Source organism: Dunckerocampus dactyliophorus, chromosome 6 (genome assembly GCF_027744805.1).
Source record: "Dunckerocampus dactyliophorus isolate RoL2022-P2 chromosome 6, RoL_Ddac_1.1, whole genome shotgun sequence".
NCBI lineage: Eukaryota > Metazoa > Chordata > Actinopteri > Syngnathiformes > Syngnathidae > Dunckerocampus > Dunckerocampus dactyliophorus.
The window spans coordinates 28,980,906-29,002,553 of NC_072824.1; the positions used below are offsets into that span (position 1 = coordinate 28,980,906).

Below are 21,648 nucleotides of genomic sequence, written 5' to 3' on the forward strand. Positions count from 1 at the left end.
GTGTGGGGGCCGGCCTCTCCCCCTGGTGGGGGCGCGGGTGCCTGAGCCCAGCTGCCCCCGCGGAGCCATCTCCCCTGGGTGGGAGGGTGGTTTGGGTTGCCCCTTTTTATTTATTTATTTTTATTTTATTTTATTTTTTTTTATTATTTTATTTTATTTTATTTTATTTCACTGATTTATGTGTGTGGTGTATGTGTGATAGGTGGGAGCTGCCTGTTATCCTCCGGCGCCTGTGGCTGTCCCCCGGGTGACGGGGGGCGCGGAGGTGGGGGTCGCGGATGTGCGGTTTGGGCTCGGGGTGGGGGGTGCGTGGTGCTGGGGTGGGGGGGATCCCTTGCTTTCTCCCCTCAGGGACGGGGCCGCTGTGGCTCGGTGGGTGGGGCGTGTGGGGGCCGTGGGCGGGTTGCGCGTGGGGGCGGGCGGCGTGGTGTCCATCTGCGTGGTGCATCCCGGGATCGGCGGGAGGATGCATGCTCCGGGGTGGGGCGGTCGGGGGGTGGCTTTGGCCGGGGGCTTGGGAGTCGGGCTGGCGGGGGGCTGGCGGGCGGTCCCTGCTGCCTGCTGGTGTCGGGCTGGTCCTTGCTTCCGGGCCGGCGGTTGTCTCCCTCCCTCCGGGGTTTCCCCCTTGGCGTGTTGGTGGATGGGCGGGGGGTGGGGCGGTGGCCGGTCTGTGGCGTGGCGGGGGGCGGGGCGGGCGGGGGCATCTGCTTGGGCGCCGGGCGGGGGGCCGCTCCTCTCGCGGGCCCGGTCGTGCGGTGCTTGCTTCTCTGTCCCTCCCTGGCGCCTCTGGCCTGCGTGCTTCGTGGGTGCGGCCGTGCTCCGCTCTATGTGGGGTCCGGTGCTCTTGTGGTCGTCGTGGTGTTGCTCCCTTGCCGGCCGTGGTGGTATACGGGGGGCGCGTGGGCGCGGCTCCCGCTGTCCTGGTGGCGGTCGGATCTGCCTTGGGGGCGTGTGGCTTGTCCGTGGTGTTTGGCGGTTTGGGGGTGGCGCTGTGAACGCTACCTCCGGTGGGGCTCCGGTGTTGGGGGGTGCTGGGGGTATCGCCTCTGGGGGGTTGGGTGGGCCGGACTGGGCATCCTGGCGGGCCGGGTAGGGCCTGTGGTGTGTCCTGCGGCACGCCCGAGCCTGGGCTGTGGTGGGCGGCCGGTCGGTCATGTGTCCTTGGTCCCCCCCCTGCTCGGTTTGGGCGGCGTTGGGGTGTGGGGCCCCCGTCCTTCCTGTGCCACTGCACCACCTCACATATATATAGGACATTGGGGGGTGGCCTACGGTCGGGCGTGATTGGGGAGGGGAGCTGCCTTGCGGGGCTCCTTTGCTCCTGCTGTGCCACTGACCTGTTGCCCCCCAATTTTAATCGCAGAGTAGACACTTAGGGTTTGGGGGGGCTGGCCAGGTGAGGGGCCCTCCGAGCGGCAGCTGTCCCCCGATTTTAATTGCATCATTAGCTATCATCCACATACACTCCATATACATGCACACAGATACACCATCCTCTTTTATTTTATTTTATTTATTTATTTATTTTTTAATTGCATCATAGACACTATCACACCTTATCACATACACGGGTGGGGCGGGCTGGATTGGGGTGCCTCGTGCACCTCGGCGTCTGCCCGCCAGGGTCGGCGGTGTGGCCGGGGGCCTGGCCGTCGCGGTGGCTCGCCCGGGGCGGCCTGGCCTGTGGGGTGCCCTTGTCTGGTTCGCCTGCCCTTCCCTGGGGTGGCCCTCTGGGGCCTGTTGATGCCGGGGCTTGCGCCGGGGGGGGCGGCTTGCGGTGCCCCCCCTGGACTGACACGTGCCGCGGGCGCCTCTGCGCTCTTGGGGCGGGTTCGGCGGTCTCCGGGGGGCGGTGCTGGTGCTTCGGGTGGCCCGTGTGCTGTCGCGGCGGCCGGTGGTTGCTGCGCTGTGGCGGCTGCTGGGGCGCCGGGCCAGCTGGTGGGTTGGGGCTTGGTCATGCTTGCGGGTACTGTGGGCCTGGGTGGCGGGGTGGGGGTGGAGGGGCGGGTGCCCTGGGGCCGGGCTCGCTGGGGGGGGTCGTGCTCTGCCGGGCGCTTGGGCGTCTGTCGCCGTTGCGCTTTGTGCGCTGCCGGGCCGCTGTCTGTGTCCTCGCCTCCCCCGGTCTGTCTGTGGGCTTGTCGGGGGTGGGGCTCCGGTGCGCGGGTGGTGCGCTGTCGGCTCTGGTGGCATGTGGCTGGTCTGGCTTCTGGTGGTTTGTGGGGGCCGTCGGCTGGTCGGCTGCTGGTCTCGCCTTCTCGGCTCTGGTGCTTGGCCTCCCTGCGGCTTGGGGTGTGGTGCTCCCGCTCTCTCTTCGAGGTTTGCCTGCCCGCGGGTCTCGGTTGGCGCTGTGTGGTGGTTCGCCTGGCTGCTCGCCCGTTTTCCCGCCTGCCTGCTCGGTTTCCCGCTCTCCTCCTCGCTGACTCCCCTGTCTGCCTCGCTGGCGGCGTCCTACCGCTGGGGGGGTGTGGCCGGGTGTCTTCCTGCTCCCCGGCGGTCTGCGCTCTCCGCCCCTGGGTTCTGAATCGTATGTCTGGGACCCCGGGGTCCCCGGCTCCGCTGCTCCTTGGGTTACCAACGGGGGATAGGGTGGGGCTTCCGGGTGTCGGGCAGTCGACCACTGTGTGTGTGTGTGTGTGTGTGTGTGTGTGTGTGTGTGTGTGCGCGCTTGAGTAAGTAAGAGTGTGTATGAGCGTGCGCATAGGGGTGTGTTTGTGCGTAGGAGTGTTTATGTGCGTGTGTGTGGGTGCGTAGGAGTGTGTATGTGCGTGCGTGTGTGTATTTTTATTTATTTATTTATTTTAGTTATTTATTTGGGGGGGGGGGGGGGGGGGGCATACAGGGGTTTGCTCCGTGGGGTCAGGTGCTGGGCAATACATCTCTGCCGCCCGTGCCTCCGCCGGGTGGGTGGAGGGTGTGCCTCCTGCATCCCTTGGCGGGGCGGCCCTGTGTCGGGGGTCGGGCGGGGGTTGGCCCGGGGCGGGCCGGGCTCCGCTCCCTGGGGGTGGGGGTGGCGGTGGGGGGGAATTGGCGCTTCCGGCGCGGGCGGGCTTCTTTCCGGCTGTGGAGGCGTCTCTGGGCCTGCCGGTTTGTGGCCCCCGGTACCCGTCTGCCTTTGTGGGGTGTGATCTCTCGCTGGTCTCGGGGGTTGGCAGTCCTCCGGCCCGCTGGCGCCCTGTCCTTGGCTGGGATTGCCTCTCTTCGGCCCCTTACTGGTCTTCCCGGGGGGGGGGCTCTCTGGGCTGGCTCTTGGGGCGCTGATCTTTGTGCTGCCTGCCCCTATGGGCCTGGTGGCCTTCTGGCGGCCGGGGCCCGGCCTTGCTATTTGGGGCGGGGCTCTCTGGGAGGTGGAAGGCGGCCCCTTTCCTTTCATGCACTCTCAGTGACAATCACACGCCCACACATTCCTGCACCTTTATATATATATATGAAGTCTTCCTTACATACAGAGATACCTGTACATGTGCACACTCACAGTACATACGTACTTCCCCACATTACTCACTGAGTTATCCAGGGTGTTATTATGTTGTTGGTTTTATTACAGCGACGGTGATTTCAGCAGTATGACTATATATATATATATGTGTGTATGTGCGGTATATATGTGTATATATATATATATATATATATATATGTATATATATATGTATGTATGTGTATGTATGTATGTATGTGTGTATATGTATATTTTTTTTTTACAATGATGTGCATTACAGTAACTTTGATTCTATTCACTATCATGGATAATCATTTCATTACTACAGTTATGTGTGACTGTTTCAATGCGGTATTATCATGGTGATCACTATCATAATTCATCATTTCATGACTGCTATTGTGTGCGACTGTTTCAATGCAGTATTGTCATTGTGATCACTGTCATAGTTCATCATTTCATGACTGCTATTATGTCTGATTGTCATTGACAGCTTTGTCATTGCGGTTGTTGATATTGATTTGTCCTTTATCCTTGTTCGTCTTTATAGTTGTCACGGACATTTATTTGCTGATGTCGTTCTGTATGTTTCTGTTGTTCTGTCACAATTGTTGTTGTTGCTGCTGTTGTCCTTGTCTCTTGTCTCTCTTTTTTTTGTTTTTGTCCCCCCCCCCCCGTTTCCTTTTCTCTTCTTCTCTGTCCCCTCCTGCTCCGGTCCGGGCGCTCCAAATTTGCTTTATAACAAGCATCAAGGTCGAATAAATTTTGTATGACAGGGGAAGTGTATATCACACTTCTCTCTGGCAGAGTAAATCTGTTGAGCACTTGACGGCATTTAGGTATACAATTCTATCTGCTTTAAAGGCTGGACAGGACAGGGGGAAAAAAAAAAAAAAAAACAATTCTGCTTTTACATCGATACATAGATAATAATGCTTAGTTTCAACTGATACTAGGGCTGTCTGCGACTAAGGATTTTCATAGCCTAATCTGACTCGTTTGATGTTGTCCATAGTCGGCTAAGCGTCAAATGTAGTTGGGGTTTTTTTAGAGCACAGCTAATGGCGATCCATACAAATAAACAGATCTCATTTGTGACTTTTTCCACCTCAAAGAAACAGGCAAAAAAAATAAACACGGCATGTGTGCAACAGCAGTACCTTAATGTATTCACTGACACAGAACGCAAGGTGAACAAAGCCGAAGTTTACGGTCGCTGTCGGCAAGTGGGCATATTACCAGGGATGTCTTCAAGTGCAAGGGGGCATGTCACACATCAGAAAAGTGCACATAAAATAGGAAGAACATGGCTTGGACAACAACAACGTGCCAAAACTCTCAGTTAGCAGTCTAATGTCTTGCATTAAAATCCACAGTCGGGATATCAAATGAAGTCGGCGTAACAACCTTACGTGTTTTAAATGATACACTGTTGGTCGTCGCGTGATGTGTAAGACGCTGCTGACACAAGTTGCACTTCACTTTCATCCACGTGACACAAAGATATGTGCAGTGTTTTGCTTGGCCGTCATTGCATTTGTAAGGAGAGATTTTAATAATAAATTGCCCATAATGGAAGTGGAGTAACCTAAAGTGTTCAACTGCAGCATTAAGGATATGTTACACTCACATTCTGTAGGTAGACACACAACAGTGGCTATAAAATACCCACAATGTGGACACCACAGTAATAAAAAATATGAAAAGAGCACATGTACTGGCATTTGAATCAAGTGATGACTAACGTAATAGCCAGCAAGGAATTTTGGCATCCTTGTACCTTGCAGCCAAGCCTGAGGAAAGGCCCATACATTTGACCTTTACTTGGCGTGTCTTTTATTGCACTCACTATTCTATCGCTCCCTCCACAATGTATCATCGGTAACCAGCATCCATCCATCCTGTCCTCCGTGCTTCAGTCGTGCCCCAGGGGAGTCCTCTGACGCCACAGAGAACTCCCGTGTTTGATTACATCCACAAAGCAGCGCAACTAATAAGGCTGTGAATGGGGCCCTGGGCAGCATTCGTGCCCTGAGGTTTTAAGCAGGGCCAGACGCCGACTGGTCTTGTCCACGCTACTGCCTGATCAAATTGGCTTGCCTTAATTAATGGAGACGTCAGACTGTGGGTGGCAGAAAGCCAGTGACAAAGAGGAAAGGTTTGCGGGGTCATGGAAAAGAAATGGAATAGACTTTGGGTTTGACATCGGAGCCTTATTGTTTTCTAGAACAGAAGGCAGGATCGGACTATGGGCTCTGGTTCTAGATACAGTGAATGAATGATGACATGCTCTTAGTGGGAAGAAGATGTTCATGATGTACACACAGCTGCATAGTTAATTAGGAACTCCCGCACTTCAGTCAGACGAAAAACAATAGATGAATTAATCGAACGATTAAAAAAAAAAAAAAAACAGGTCGATAATTATGACGACCTCGACAAATTGACATGTGCATGCATGCGTGTTTTTGCGTGTCTGCTCGTCTCTCTGTGCCAAACAGGTTCACTCTGCATCTGTCTCTCTCTTTGCGGAGGCGGGTCTACTAGCGACTACACTACCTGTCTTAAGCTTTAGAACACTCCTATTTCTCTGTTTTAAGGCGAATGCCACAGCCACAGTGTGGGAATACGTCGGTTTTAAACAGAATGAACACGGTGAGTGCATGAACACCGACGACCGACACGGATTGTTTTCTCAACTGGGAAAATAAACTACCGACAGAGGTGCTTGGGCAGGGGAGCCTTTGTCCCGACAGTCAACGCTTACTGAGGCGTTTGGTCGGCAAATATAAACAAAACGGTGCAAAATGGTGCGCGCTCACAATGTCGCTGGCTACATTGCAAAAACATATAAAAAAAAACAAAAAAAAAAACAAATGTTGCAGATAATATCGAATATCGACGATAATTTGTGGCACCATTATCAACCAGCAACATTTGTTATCGTGACATGCCCGGACGACAGCAGTTCAGTCATCTGCTGATGTTGCACGATCTACTGGTAAAAGTGCTTCAGATGAAGTTAACAGATCAGAATTAGTTGAGCAAAAGCGTCTTCTTCTAAGTATAGCTATAAGCGCAACAAGGTCATAAGCTTCTGACTTGGTGAGCAAATGAGTGGATGTCCTAAGCCCAAGCTTATTGGGTTATAGGCACCAAGGGACAGGTTGTGTGTGGAGGTCATCTTAAGCTATGGACCCAAGCTGAAATGGGCCACAAGTTAATCCCTGTTTGACCCACTTTCATTCTGAAGAAAGAGTGTATTGGCCCTGGCATCTTCCGTTACTACCTGCACATGTAGTCTCAGTGTATGCAGTGTCTTCGTAGTCTCACAAAGACAGTGACACCGGTAGGCGTTTGAGAGACCGTGACAACATTCAGTCCCAAAGTTACATCACTTGGGTGAAAAGTAGATTGTTCTGTGACCCTGATCTACAGGCAAGAGAACTGAAGTGACTTATAATGTGAAAGTTTTGTCGCAAGTGTTCATGGTTGAGCAGACCAAGCATGACGAGGAGTGATATGGAACTGACCATTTCAATTTGATCACAGGAAATACTTTTCTTCACTTGTTCGCACTACGAGTTTGGTACTGGTCTGGCTCGCTTAGCATTTACTCTGGCATTTTTAGCATTGACCCAAAGGATGCACGGTAAAAAAAAAAAAAAGGCATAAAGCAAAAATTCGTCACCTTTGGCTCGTATTATGTGAGGAAACTTAAGCCCTCCCCACGCGGGAACGTGGATGGGATTTTTTTTTTTAATGTTTTGGCGGGCTGAAAAGAATTCACATCCACTCTAGTAAACAGTTGCATCCAGACGGAAAGCCAAAGTACTTCCAGATGAGTTTACGCTCAGCCATTTTGGTAGCGTTTGGTAGCGTTTTGGTAGCGTGCACCACCATAAACTATCCGCACGGCACTTGCGCTTTCTGTCTTTTTGTTCATTTTTTTGTTCCGTCATCATCGATTATTGACACCTTTGAATCGAGAGTGAACCCTCCTGTCATCTCCTCCCCTCTTTGTCCCTGTACGTGGAGGCGGGGCTACTTTGGCTAGCAGCAAATTAGCCTTGTGAGCCAGCGTGCGCTAACATAGATGACGGCACAAAAGCGATAGTTTCTACGGTGAATGCCCCATCCCCAGTGCGGGAATATTCGGGTTTTCATCAGAATGAACAAGGTGAGCGCAGACGAACCGAGATGTTGCATTCGTTCCAAAGTAGTGACGAGGAAGCAGGGCAATACGACCAACTTGTATGCACGCCTACAACCGAGGTGGAAAGGAGCCTTCGTCCTGACAGTCAGTCAGTTTCGCTCGCTACATTGCAAAAGAAATGCAACATTTGGGGAAATATTCAAATGTTTGACAGACAGTAGGAATTGCCTGGGAGAACGCACATGTACAACATGTCACAAACAGCATTTACGAAATGCTCAGGGACATCAAAAACGTTGCATTTTACTCTGCCACCACAGATATGTGGTTCAGCTCAAATATGACCCCCTACATTAGTATAACTGTGTGTTTTTATTGACAATAGTGCTCAGGTAATGGATAATAATGCCTCATGAAGGCTCATAAATCCTGGTATTATGTATTTATTGCTTATACTTATGTACTTATAGTTAACAATGCTGGATAGTGCATCTGAAGTGGGAACAGTGCTTTATTAGGATGAAAAAAGAAGACATTGTGCACTTATTAACAGTTATAAAGGCTGTGGGAAAAGCATCTCATTAGGATTAGGATGTAATATGTAATAAATCAATAATACATGATGAATGTATTATTGATATAATGTATTACATCTAACCCTAATCCTATTAATATAACAAGAATCTTATTAACTTGAATTGCAACTTATTAAGGCTTATTACAAGCACCTTAATATAAAGTGGTAAACGTACTGGTTCCCAGTAGATCACAGTGACAGCAGTGCAGCCTTCATTTCTCTCATGGTCTTTCTGCCGATCAATTGGGAATGTAGCGTACCAGTGAGCGAGCCTTGGATGGACTAATGAGCTCCAGAGGTGGCGCACAAGAGCTGATTAGCAATTTAAAGGGAGGAGAATCAAGGTCCAAGGGGCAAGTAATGGCAGAGATCAGTCTAATAATTGAGATGAAAGTGAGCAGTCTTGTACGGAAGACACGTGATTCCGTCTATATTTGCAATGTACATCGTATTCTGAACTCTCAAAGGATGTTATACAGAGTCGATTCCAGGCAGACATTGATCGTCCATCGGGGTGAGGCTGTGTTAATCAGCTACTATTGTAAGGATGAGCACTCCTCAAAGCAGCCGTCCTTCTCACATTTCTACCAACACCCTTCTCGCTGTGTGCGTGCGTGTGTGTGTGTGTGTGTGTGTGTGTGTGTGTGTGTGTGCTACTTCCCTCCCTGTCAGCCTTTCAATGCCCCCCCCCCAACAACAGTGATCTCATTAGCATCTCATTTTGCATACAGAAAAATGTTCCAACTCATGTTTCCGACTAGAGTATTTGTCATATTTTCCATATAAATCACCAGTGGAATATTTAAACAATCCAGAGAACGTCGTCAATCTCAGTCATTGCAAGATACATTGCCCTTCCTTTTTCTCTCCAAAGGCTGTCATCCCTTTGTCAAACTATAATCGCTCCCACATTTGCACATTTTCCAGTGTTGCCATTTCTGGTTTTGGTGTTTCTGTCGTTCATTGCTTTGAACTCGGGATCTCCTGATCCGATCTCCAGGATCGGGATCGCCTGCCGATACGCTGTGTTTCGAAGATTGGTTAGTATCGGCTTCCGCCAGATCGGGCCGATCCGGTTGCCGTATAACGTTGGTAACTCAGGGCCACACTCCAACACAGTAGGTGCGGTAACGCGGCTCAAAGCTGGTTGCCACTCGACTCCCGCCACCTGCAAGAAGAAGAAGGCAACGCCATCATGCAGACATGTCGGCTGTGTACCCTGGTGAAGTTAGTTTCACGTTGGATGTCGGCTTTTCGGCTCCGCAGCTACAGAGGTAGTTCCCCCTGTGTCATCATGCGGGGAGCTCGCACACACGTGGTGGCCGTGGCCCCCCAATGGCCATCTAGACATTCCAGGTATCAACTTATTGCCACCCCTATGTGAGGAATGGTCTCACCTTGGCCACCCCAATGAAACATTTCTGGCTCTGCCACTGCTCGCGCAGGAAACGCTGCTCTAACCGCTGTTTTTATTATACTAGGGACCGTCAATAAATTACTATTGCGCTGAAGAGAGTTTGTTAAAAAATGTCATATACGGTGTTAAGTGAAATCAAACTCTTATGAGCTAAAAATAAACTGAAGAAACAAAGGTGCTCTAATAATAGTGTCCATGACGTTTTATGTTTTAAGGCTGTAAAACCCCTCGCCATACACTTTATACACTTTTCTCAGACAGGCAATAACATTTGCTGAAATTTCTCTCTTGTTTAAACATTTTCAAAAAAGTTCAATCCTTTGTTTGAATTTTAATGATCAACCTTAATGAGCAACACAAGAAATTCTAGTCACTCACGCATATTTCCCTCCTGTGACCGTGCCGTTTTGTCTAGGGCGCCGTTCCGCTGTACTGTAGCGTTTCTGTATCCTTGTTAAAAACATATTACTGCAGACGAACTGAAGATTCATTTACAGGCTAGCAAGCTAGCGATGACACAGGAGACACAGCCGGACGGCACGAAGTAGATTGATTGACAATGGTCTACGGCCAATCAGGACGTAGAAAACAATGGGCGGTGCAGACAGACGAGAGAGGGAAGAGAGAGAGACACTCAAGTTCCCACAATGCATTTCTTCTTAAAGGGCCAGGCTCGGCCTGTAACAGCGTTCATATGCTGTAATAAAAAAAAAAGGCAGCACTAAAAAAATTCTGCGAATGCGTGAAAGGTGAACCTCGACAGAGCGAGGGAACGCTGTATTCTAAATCACACTACAAATTGATCTGTAACCATGTCAAATGATTAGTCCTGCCCTCAAAGCTTTTAGCACGTCCAATTTTATCTTTTATTGGATGGACTTTTATGGACTTTTTAGGTTTGTTCCAAAGGCCAAACAATATTGTTGGTCATGCAGTGTAATAAAAAAGTAAATTCAGAAATACTTTGGTTGGATTATTTTTAGTGCTTTGGAGAGCTATTTTCACAACCATATTAAATTCCACAAATTCATGTTTGGAGCAAAAGCTTATTATTAAAAAAAAACAAGCATTAGTACCGGACCGGATCGGTAAGACTAAAAAAAAATCATATCGAAATCCAAAAAATGTGGATCAGGACGTCCCTACTTTCAACAGCTGTGTGTGAAGCAGCATTGTGGGGGGAGTTAATTAACGTGCATTCCTACCAGCAACTGTGGACAAACAAACTCCAAGACGGGAAAATAAAGCGTCTGTATACAACATTCTGTATACGGGCTGTGTGCAGGCTTGGGCTGTTTGATGAAAAATGCATGCTGAAGATTATTTCCCATGATAATTCAGCCTGGGTATTGCTTATCTTAATAGTATGGTGAAATGGTGATGCAGTCTGTTGCAGCCTTCTGTTCACTAGCAGGAATTCATGCATCCTCATCTCTTACAGTTGTCTCTCCTCTTTCCAATTCTTTTCTATCAGATCGGCACAGAGTGGGACGCCAAAGAACGGATGTTCCGAAATTTTGGCGGCCTGATGGGCCCCATGGATGAGACGGTGGGCATGCAGAAGTGGTCGAAAGGGCCTAACGTTACGGTCACAGTTGTGTGGATTGACCCCACCAACGTCATCGCGGCCACCTATGACATTCTCATCGACGCCACCGCAGAGTTCACCCACTACAGACCACCACTCAACCAGCCTCTGCGTCCTGGAGTTTGGAGTGTCCGCATCCTGCACCACTGGAGCCCTGTGGCCGACATGCGCTTCCTTATTACCCCTTTGGCTTATAATAAGCACCAGCCTATACGACAAGGTGAGAGAGCACATTTCCACCAAGTGGTACAGTCCAGTTTAGCTTGTTATCATACGATTCACAACAATAAACAGGTTTGGATTTAACTGAGGGGGTTTATACCAGACGGTGAAAGATGCAATGGCACTGCACCTGGCATCTAGCATTTTGTCTTCTTCATTTTGTCTTCTACACGTGCGACCGCAAGCCAATAGCAGAAAAATGACGCAAGACTATGACCACCGAAAACTGCATGCAAAATAACAATCACTGTTCAAGTAATACCTTTCTGACAGTGTCAATCGAAACTGAGCCTTCTTTTGTAAATGCAGATTCTCTTATATTGTATCTCATTAGAGCATGCAAGTGGTGTATGATGGTGCATGAGCCAGGCCACTGCATGTATACCTCCTGCCTGTGATTACTCTCACAGTACTCACAGAATCGCTGCAGCTTATTTTCCATTCCCACCACCTGTTCCTCTTTATTACTTCTATATTATATTTGCAGTTCTTTTGAAGGATGTGGAAAACACGTTGGTTAGGACGGTACCCGTTTGTCATTAATCGCTCATGCAACACCACATCAGAAAGACAAATAAGGTGTTAGGCCTCGCTAATGCATGATGATGCCCTTTCTAATAAATATTCTGGACTTGAGGAGACATGTTGTTGTCATCAAGTCAATCCTCATCAGCCAATGAGCATCTCGTCCGGCGCACAGTAAACATGACTGTTTGACAACAGCATGCGGGCCTACAAAAACAATGACACAATTAAGTCAATTTGCCAGTATGGATAAAAGGCGAAGCTGCGCTGTTGTGGTGTTTAAGCAGCCGCTCGGAGACTCACAAGAGAGATGCCGTGTGGGCTTCTTATCTTTCTGCATGAAATAATCACGCTAAGCTAAGGATCACGAGGCACAACAAAATAGAGCTTCTGTTTATGTCGCTGCAGTGCTCAATGTTAAAGACCTTAAAACAGCACCTTTGATAATGAGCGTGGTACATTGGCTCGTTATAAGTACAACGCCATGGCATGGCTGTCATCACATTGACGCCCACTTCATGTTGTGCTAATAATGCGTGCAATGTGTGCAATGTTTGAATTACAGCGTTTCTCGCTGGAACTGCAATCCGTCTGTGGCGTTAGGTAGCGAGGGCAGCGACATCATCATCTAATTTGCAGAACTGACCATTATCTCATGTTTATAAACAGCAGAACATGAAGTGTTGTCATGTTACTGAATGAGAGCTAATCCCCCAGTATCTTGGCTTTTTGCTACGGCTGTCAATAGACGGGGTGACGGGGCGATTAATCTCATGTTGTCCATAGTTAACTCGTAATGAATGGCAATTAATCACACGTTTTTATCTTTCATGAGTGTACCTTTGAAAGATCATTTTCAAGTTTGACTCTGTGTGGAGTTTGCATGTTCTTCCTGTGCGTGTGTGGGTACTCCAGTTTCCTCCCACATTCCAAAAACATGTTATGTTGATTGGCGACTCTAAATCGTCCATAGGTATGAATGTGAGCGTGATGGTTTGTCTATATGTGCCCTGCCATTGGCTGGCGACCAGTCCAGGGTGTACCCCGCCCGAACTCAGCTGGGATAGGCTCCAGCATACCCCCACCCCCGACCCTAATGAGGATAAGTGGCATAGAAAAAGAATGGATGGATGGATATAATGGAAATAATAAGCCATATATGTACTTTATATAACCATTCATACAAGATATTAGTTAAAATTGTTTGCAAGTTTTCCAAAAAAAACAGCTCATTTTTAAGGTGTGGCGGCTTTTATTTTGTAGTGGCGGTGCGCCACTACACAATCAATTACATGTCGCGGAAACCCTGAGGTTGTAGGTCTGTTTTTTGTTTTGTGATTTTTCTGTTGGTGCCGCTGTGTGTTTTAAAAAAGCTTTACGGTTTGTGCTAAAAAGCTCTTGCATCCGCATGCTGGTAATTTACTGCCGTGCCTGGCATCCTCTTACACACAGTGCCAGTAAAAGTTAACAGCATGACCCTCTACCTGCAATGGCAGCGGCAAGCACGCACACACAGACACACAACTACACAGACTCCTTCATCCATTGTGGCGTGGACATCTTGTCAGGCGGAGCACCTCCATGTCTGACTGCATTTTTTGTCGCCAGCACATGAAAAGCGCTGATGTCTACTCGCATGCGGCTGTGAGGGTGTTTGTGTTCCACTGCCGTGCTTAAAAGGGATGGCGAGCGCCCCAGTTAGAGGACCGGTGAGGAATTTACAGCTTGACTGGAGCTCAGGGTGGGGAAGGTGATTTAAGGAGAAATTGTGTCTGGCTTCTGAAGAAAAGAATGAGGGCCCGTCTGGACGTTTTTCTTAAATAAAGCGGGCGTTACATCCCGACGTACGTGTTACCACACGAACGGGCTCCGCAATTTTGGGGAAATTTGTTGGCGGTAGCCGTACTTATGGAGCAAGTTATTCGTGACACCCACGTGCTTGCCGCTCAACCTACATTGGGAGCTGCTAGATTGTGAGTGCGGCGTGCGACTCGTGCGTTTTTTTTGTTTAAAACCCCCAAACTTATCGTCTGTGTCCTTCCCTTTTGTACCAGATGACACACTGAAGCTCCACAATGGTCCAGCGAAGAACAGCTACATGGAGCAGAGTTTCCACGGCCTCAATCCCGTGCTGAACATCCCCATCAGCCTCGGCTACGTGGAACAGGCCAAGAGGAACGCGGCTCTGACCGGCCCGGAGCTGGAGCGCTGGGTCGACAGCCTCGTGGGCGAACTGTGGGAGGCGGCGGACATCTGCGCCGTTGGCCCCACGGCCTGCCCCGTCATGCAAGCCTGCCCCAAAAACCCTTGGAGCTCCTTGAGCCCCGACCCCAAATCCCAAATGGGACCGGCGCGTGCTGACGGGCGCATCAGGTAGCAGCGAGGCCTCCAGCTGGACAGGAGGCCGAAGCGCACAAAATTCACTGTTGAGTTTCTAATTTATTTATGGGCTTTGTTGCAGTTGCGAGAGGGAGAACATGTTCTTCTTCTGTCTCAGGAGACGAAGGGAACATAAAAAGCTGATCAGTGTTGGGAAGATCCAGGATCCTTGTAGGGGACTAAATGTATTTATTTTTCTTCTCATAAGAGTTTTACTGTGATCAAATCCTGCAATTTTTTGATCATTTCTGTTGCTGCTCAATGAATTTTTAAGTGGCTAATGATGACTTACCGCTCCCAAAAAAAGACGCCTGGTATCCAATTTACTGATGTGCCTCCCGAGGTCTGTGTCGGCGTAAACAGCACCGTCTCTGACAGGAAGGTTTATTTTGATACGACTCCCAAGAAGAGGCAAAATTCCCTGCCTTTCAGAATTTTCATAAAGAAACATCTTATCTCTCGAAGAAGCCAATTATTTTAAAAGACCGAGTAAATATGTCACAGCAGCACTTGTTTGACTTGAGTGCCTGATGAGAGACTCTTGCGGCTGCATTCACACACGGAGACAAATTCAAAGACAAAAGCCTTGCGGACTCAAACCAAACCATCAGAATTTAACGGAAACAACTGAGGGTTCTTCATTCGTGAGAAATTGTAGTAGCATTTTAGGATTGAAGAGGTCGTTTTCTTTAATGCCCGGCTTGTTTTTCTGACCAGCCTGCCTCAAACTTGAAACACACTTATTCCAAGCTGACCTTAAAAGTTCTCATCTTTTTCTTTTTGAAACTTTCTTCCACTCATGCCAGTGACACTTTACCTTGTACAGTATTTTACAAAAAGTCTCCAAATTGTGTGACTGAGGGTCCATGAGTCGCTATTTATTTAAGTTTATATGAATACTAATATTTTTAGTCAGTGACTAAATAACTGCGACGCTGCCTTGGCAGCATGATAAGTATTTTTTTTTAAAGAAAGCTGCCTTTATTTACAAAGGCCAACGCCCCTGAACGTATACTGTACCTTTTTACGGTCCACACCTGCGTGTCAGTCAGTGTTGTTACGTCTGAATAGCGCTACCGTATTTTCCAGACTATAAGTTGCTCCGGAGTATAAGTCGCATCAGTCCAAAATGCATTATGAAGACGAAAAACACATGCAGGTCCCTCTGGACTATAAGTCACATACAAATTGGCTAAATTAGCATAACGAGCCAGCGAGTCCAACAAGCAAGTTACCGGTAAGCAAGTTCACCGAGCTCCAGATCTCATTCCACATCACTAAATGGCACCTAAGAGCAGCCTCTCGCGGCTGTCGATGGTATCGTTCACTTTTTGGCTCATGTCAGTCAATTTTATATACGCTCTATGCAGTGGTGTGAAAAAGTGTTTGCCCCCTTCCTGATTTCTTATTTTTTTGCACGTTTGTCACTTAAATGTTTCAGATCATCAAACAAATGTAATTATTAGTCAATGACAACACAACTGAACACAAAATGCAGTTTGTAAATGAAACTTTTTATTATTAAGTGACAAAAAAAATCCAAACCTACATGGCCCTGTGTGGAAATGCGATTGCCCCCCCATTAAAACATAACTTAAGTGAGATCAATTGAGATCTATCAGTGTGAAAAAGGTTATAAAGCCATTTCTAAAGCTTTGGGACTCCAGCAAACCACAATGAGAGCCATTATCCACAAATGGCTAAAACATGGAACAGTGGTGAACCTTCCCAGGAGTGGCTGGCCAACCAAAATGACCCCAAGAGCGCAGTTACGACTCATCCAAGAGGTCACAAAAGACCCCACAACAAATTCAAAGAACTGCAGGCCTCACTTGCCTCAGTTAAGGTTAAGAAAGACACTGGGCAAAAGCGACACTGTGCTCGTCTCAATTTTGTCAGAAAACATCTTGATGATCTCCCAGACCTTTGGGAAAATACTCTGCGGTCTGACGAGGCAAAAGTTGAACCTTTTGGTAGTAAAAGCATTTCGGAACAAGAGCATCATCGCAACAGTAAAATATGGTGGTGGTAGTGTGATGGTCTGGGGCTGTTTTGCTGCTTCAGAAGCTGGAAGACTTGCTGTGATGAATGGAAGTATGAATTCTGCTGAAGGAGAATGTCCAAACATCTGTTGGTGACCTCAAGATGAAACCAACTTGGGTTCTGCAGCAGGACAATGATCCAAAACACACCAGCAAGTCCACCTCTGAATGGCTGAAGACTTTGGAGTGGCCTAGTCCAAGTCCTGACCTGAATCCTATTGAGATGCTGTGGCATGACCTTAAAAAGGCGCTTCATGCTGGAAAAGCCTCCAATGTGGCTGAATGACAAAAATTCTGCAAAGATGAGTGGGACAAATTCCTCCCCAGCGCTGTAAGAGACTCATTGCAAGTTATCACAAACGCTTGATTGCAGTTGTTGCTGCTAAGGGGGGCCCAACCAGTTCTTAGGTTTTGGGGGGCAATCACTTTTTCACACAGGGCCATGTAGCTTTGGATTGTTTTTTCTCCTTTAATAATAAAAAGTTTCATTTAAAAACTGCATATTTAAATAAAACTGCTAATATTTAAATTAGTTTGATGATCTGAAACATTTAAGTGTAACAAACATGCAAAAAAAGAAGAAACCAGGAAGGGGGCAACACTTTTTCACACCACCGTATTTATCGATATATGTCACACTGTACTGCACACACGATGAACAAAAGTGCGACTTATAGTCTGGAAAATGCATTACTTGTGTCGCTTTGCCAACAAAAAGCAACTCTTAACATGTGAGGTCGCAGGTCAGCTGCCCAGTGACCTCAGCAAAACAGAAATGGTGACCTTAAACATTAGAATGAGGAGAAGCTGTTCAGTGTTTCCTGCTTCCTGTGAGTTTCAGAGTGGTCGTGGTCTTCATGCTGTGACAATGATGTGCAAATTCACGTGGTTATTATGCTGTGTCCTCAAACGCATATTTAGATCGGGTCTTTGGAAGTGTATCTGCGTTTCAAACTGCATTAGCTGTCATCAAGACAATCGCCGACAAGCTCATCAACGTGTGAACTTTTTCGTGACGAGATATTGCGGTCAGTTCATGTCAAGATGACCTTCACTGCCCATCATCTATCAGGAACACACACACCCTCACACCAACACTGGAGGGGACAATTTGTTGTTCTTCACTGGCCGGTTCTGGTTGCGTAAACGCACAGTGTTTCCCATGTATTCGTGGCGGGCCGCCACAAATAAATAGACTTGGCGTGAGGTGTTCACACTCGCTCATTAGCACGTTATAACGGGACTCCCTATGAATGGCGCTTGTCGTTATAACTCCGACAGACAATAGACGGCTTCGTAACTCTGCTTCTTAACACAGAGAATAAGAAGACGTAGCAGGAGCTCATTGCCAACTTTTCGCCATATTTAACGAGTATTCAGACTCCGACTCGCGACAAATCTAGCAAGTTTTTCTGGTCTTATTGGGCACTTTGGCGACGTTCACACTGCAGGGTATTATGCCCAGTTCGGATTTGTGATGTTGTCTTTCACATTACCAAAAAAAAAATGTGACTTCAGACGCAGAGTGAGCCCTCTTATCCAGCCTGCGTGGCACAGAACGACGCGCAGCTGAAAAACACGCACATTCATGCACAGAGCAATTTATCAAGGCTCATAATTATCAACCTTTTTTTTTATCTTTGATCTTTTTTTTTAACCTTTTTAATAGATTTATCTATTCACGTGACGGGCCTAAAAGCACGTATTGCTCTTCTCAACAAGCAGCAGGTCCTGCCGTGCGACCCCGCCACCCCCATCTAAAAGCACTCGCCGGTGGCTCCATCTCGCTTGGGACATTAAAGACACAACAGAAGAAAGTTCATTTCCATTTCTGAAAATATTTGTTTTGCTTTTCATGTGCTTACTCTCACAGCGTCCGAAATACTGACATGCACATGCATCATTGCCAATTATGCAAATTTGACAATTACATCATCTAGCCCAGGGGTGTCCAAAGTGCGGCCCGGGGGCCATTTACAGAAAGCGACTGCTTTTTTTATTGGCCCTCGGCACATTCTAAAAAATACGATTAAACAATAACATTTTTTTAAAAAAAACAACAGCAAAAATGGAAAAAAATGCAGTATTTTTACGCGAGTCAAGACAAAACATTAAGTGAGTAAAGTCATGATGTCAACAGAACAAAAGCGTAATGTTGAAATACTGTTGTAATAAAAAGTTGTAATATAAGAAACAAACCAAACAAAGAAATGAGTTGAATAAGTCAAAAATGTACAAGAAATATTTGCAAAAATCAAAAACTGCCAAAAAGTAATGTAAGGAGAAAGAGTTGACAGTATTAATAATACGCTTTGTCACTGATTAATGAATAACTATATTTTATTTGTGTAAATATATATATACGTTATATGAAATATTTTGTTTGTTTATGTAAAAGCGCCCCCCGCATCTTTTCATTTTTCAGTATGCGGCCCTCCGTGGAAATAGTTTGGACACCCCCGGTTCAGCCCCACTGTGCCACACGTAGATTACAGTCCCGTGGGAAACACTGACGTGACAGCAGACTGTTCCCAACCGGCGTTCCAAGCAGTGCGTTACACGCGATGACGCATGTGCATTCATTGGCAGCGACGGCGAAAGGAGCGTTAAAGGAGGTGTAACGCCATGCCTGGCCTGTTCTCTTACAAAGACCATCAACAATGAAGCTAATGTACATAAATAGGTATTTTGTATGGCAGTGTTGTGTAAAAGATACTGTGCGTGTACATAGAAAAGTGGTGAAATGTTGTTGATCTATCGGGGGTGTCGGACGTGTGGGCACAGAGGGCGTTTATTGATCAAAGTGCAAAACCTGCTCCGGTGTTCGGGGCTTGTTTGCCTCAGAGAAAATCTCATGCCAGATTGTTGTTGTTCTTGCTTGAATGTATTGTCGAGCAACTGTTGCACAAATCTCTCTGAACTTCTCCACCCCCCCGCCACCATTATTTTGTGTCTTCTTTTGCTTTGCTGACTTGTTTCCGGGGAGGCTCTGTGTGCCTTAGCTGACTTTTAGAACCTTCTCTGCCCATTATAACACAATCTTGTCTTATTTGTTGACCTGATGTGAAGAATATCACAAGACCGCAACACCAAAAAGATGTCTGCTGTTGTTGTACATATCATCAGGCCTTCTGTTCTTATCTGCTTTTATTTGCGTGCCCTCTGGGAGATTTGTTTTGTTGACCGTGACTGGCTTGTCTTACTTTTCTCTGACTGCTTTTTGAAATAAAATTCTGTGGGGAAACTGCTCAAATGGATTCTGTGGTAAAGGCACTGATAAAAGTGATAAAAATCCAACAAATGTTCTTAGAGTTAGGATGAAACATCGTCAGAACTACAGCAGGGGCGGACAGAGGATTTATTCCGACGTTTGCCATAACAATATCGATTTTAATCATACTGAGGGGTCAGTGCAAAAATAGAGAATTTTTCACAAATTGGTGTTGCCGGAACGTAACTCCAGTGAAAAGGTTGATTTACGGTATATGAAGCAATGTCTAGTCCTGCTCCCATCAGGGTTTTATGCTGCCAGTTCCTGTACCGATCTTCGTCCGATACCGATCACATACATTTTTCAATTTATTTGTGAAGAGTGCCAGGGGTGCTGTGTAGGACATGTCCAAGGTCCCCTGACTGCCAAGAGGTCCAAAAAATATGTAATTATTAAAAAATAAAGGGGAGTGCGACTGCAAGCTAATGGGTGTCACTTTTAGAGCAGTTTTAAGCCACAAAAATGGCCACAAGGTGGCAGAAGTGCACAGTTAAGTAGTTAACTATATTAATCAGGTCCTCATCACAAAAATGTGTAATGTCTCTCCCTCATTAGTAGCGTTTAGAACACATCAACAAAGGGGGGGATGGTGAAAAACTAACTTTTTAGCATTGCAATATTCTGGCGCATCGCGCAAAAACGTTTTGGATTTCAGCAGGTCAGTCGCACTGAGGCTGCGGGGGTATTCTGAGAGTGGCTCAACTAACCCGGGCTTTGTGCTCAACATGCAGCTCCACAAAACCTACGTTTTGTAAAGAGTAAGTGATTATTGTGGAGCTTTATGAGGAGTTGCCAAAAGATTAGGACTGCTAAAAGCACCACTGCTGCTGCCAATAGAGCGACCGCTGACAGAATAATGCTGAGCATATTTGGTTTGGTTTAATTTTATTTGAACATGCATGCAGGTTACAATGGAATACATCTCATGGATCATCCTTTCACAGTTCCACATGTCCCGAAGGAGTAGGAAGAAGCAACGCTTATTTCATCCTACCCCCCCATCCATTCCACATCTTGTGCAGTACATATTATTCACTTCCTGCATGACAGAACAATAAGTATAATAATCAAGGCTCTGCCTTTGCCTTATATAGCGTAAACATCGTGTAATATACAAGTTAACAGTGACTTATTATACAAACTACTAGTCTTTCCATTCATCAACACTCAACAATGCACAACTTTGACATTTTAACACTTCTCCATTTAAAAAATAAATACATTGGAGCAGCAACCTATTTTTTTAATCTTTTTGCAATGTGTCTTCTTGTTGTATCTCGTTGTGACCACTAGATGGCAGTGTTGACGTGAGTGCTCAAGCAAGGACTGCGTCTGCTAACGTTGGCCTAATTAGTAATATTGTATCAAATATTTTTATTCTCTCGGCCGAAAAGCAATCTCGCTTCTAAATGGATCATATCGTCAAAGAATGCTCCTTTTTTAATTTCTTTTTCCTCCGTGTCCCCTTGTGGTCTACGTAGGACATAAATAAATGGTGATGCCATCTCGGAATTAGCTAAACAGTGAAACAGTGGCGTTTTCATAGCCGATTTTAAGATGAAAGCCTGGTCCGGCGTTCCACTCAACACAGCTCGCTAACCCACTAAACAGAATGCGAGTATTTGCCGCCGTTCCCTTGGGTGCCGGCGACAGAAAAACACAGCTTGTTGCTTTTTAAGAACGCGGCAACTTGACAAGACGAAAAAACACAAAATGCTAGATTGACTGTTGGCCTTTTTTGTGTAGTGTCAAATTGATTCACACTGCATGATTGATGTCACAAATGTGGCATTTACAGTTGTGTTGAATTGTGTTATTGAGTGAAAACATGACTCAGTGTTTAGCAGCACTGCGCTTCTCCGCCAACACCCACATGGTAACAGCTCGGTAATGTTCCTCCGCAATAAAAAGCAGAAGCACCACAAGCACAAGATGACTTTCAATAAACGGCAAAGAGGTACTGTCGCTACTCGCATTGTGGAAAAAAAAGGGAGAAAAAAATGCTTTGTGTGTGTTCCCCGCAGGGGCGCTCACACTG

General features: G+C 46.9%; 1 protein-coding gene across 1 annotated transcript in view; it reads left to right on the forward strand.

The window, feature by feature from the left end:
- Positions 1-20,150, forward strand: part of xylt1 (xylosyltransferase I) — a 120,515-nt gene extending 100,365 nt beyond the window's left edge. The window contains exons 10-11 of the mRNA XM_054778101.1: positions 11,058-11,391; positions 13,973-20,150. Of these exons, the coding sequence (XP_054634076.1) occupies positions 11,058-11,391; positions 13,973-14,295 (657 nt within the window). The 3' untranslated portion in view covers positions 14,296-20,150. The remainder of the gene's footprint in view (positions 1-11,057; positions 11,392-13,972) is intronic.
- The last annotated feature ends 1,498 nt before the right edge of the window (positions 20,151-21,648 follow it).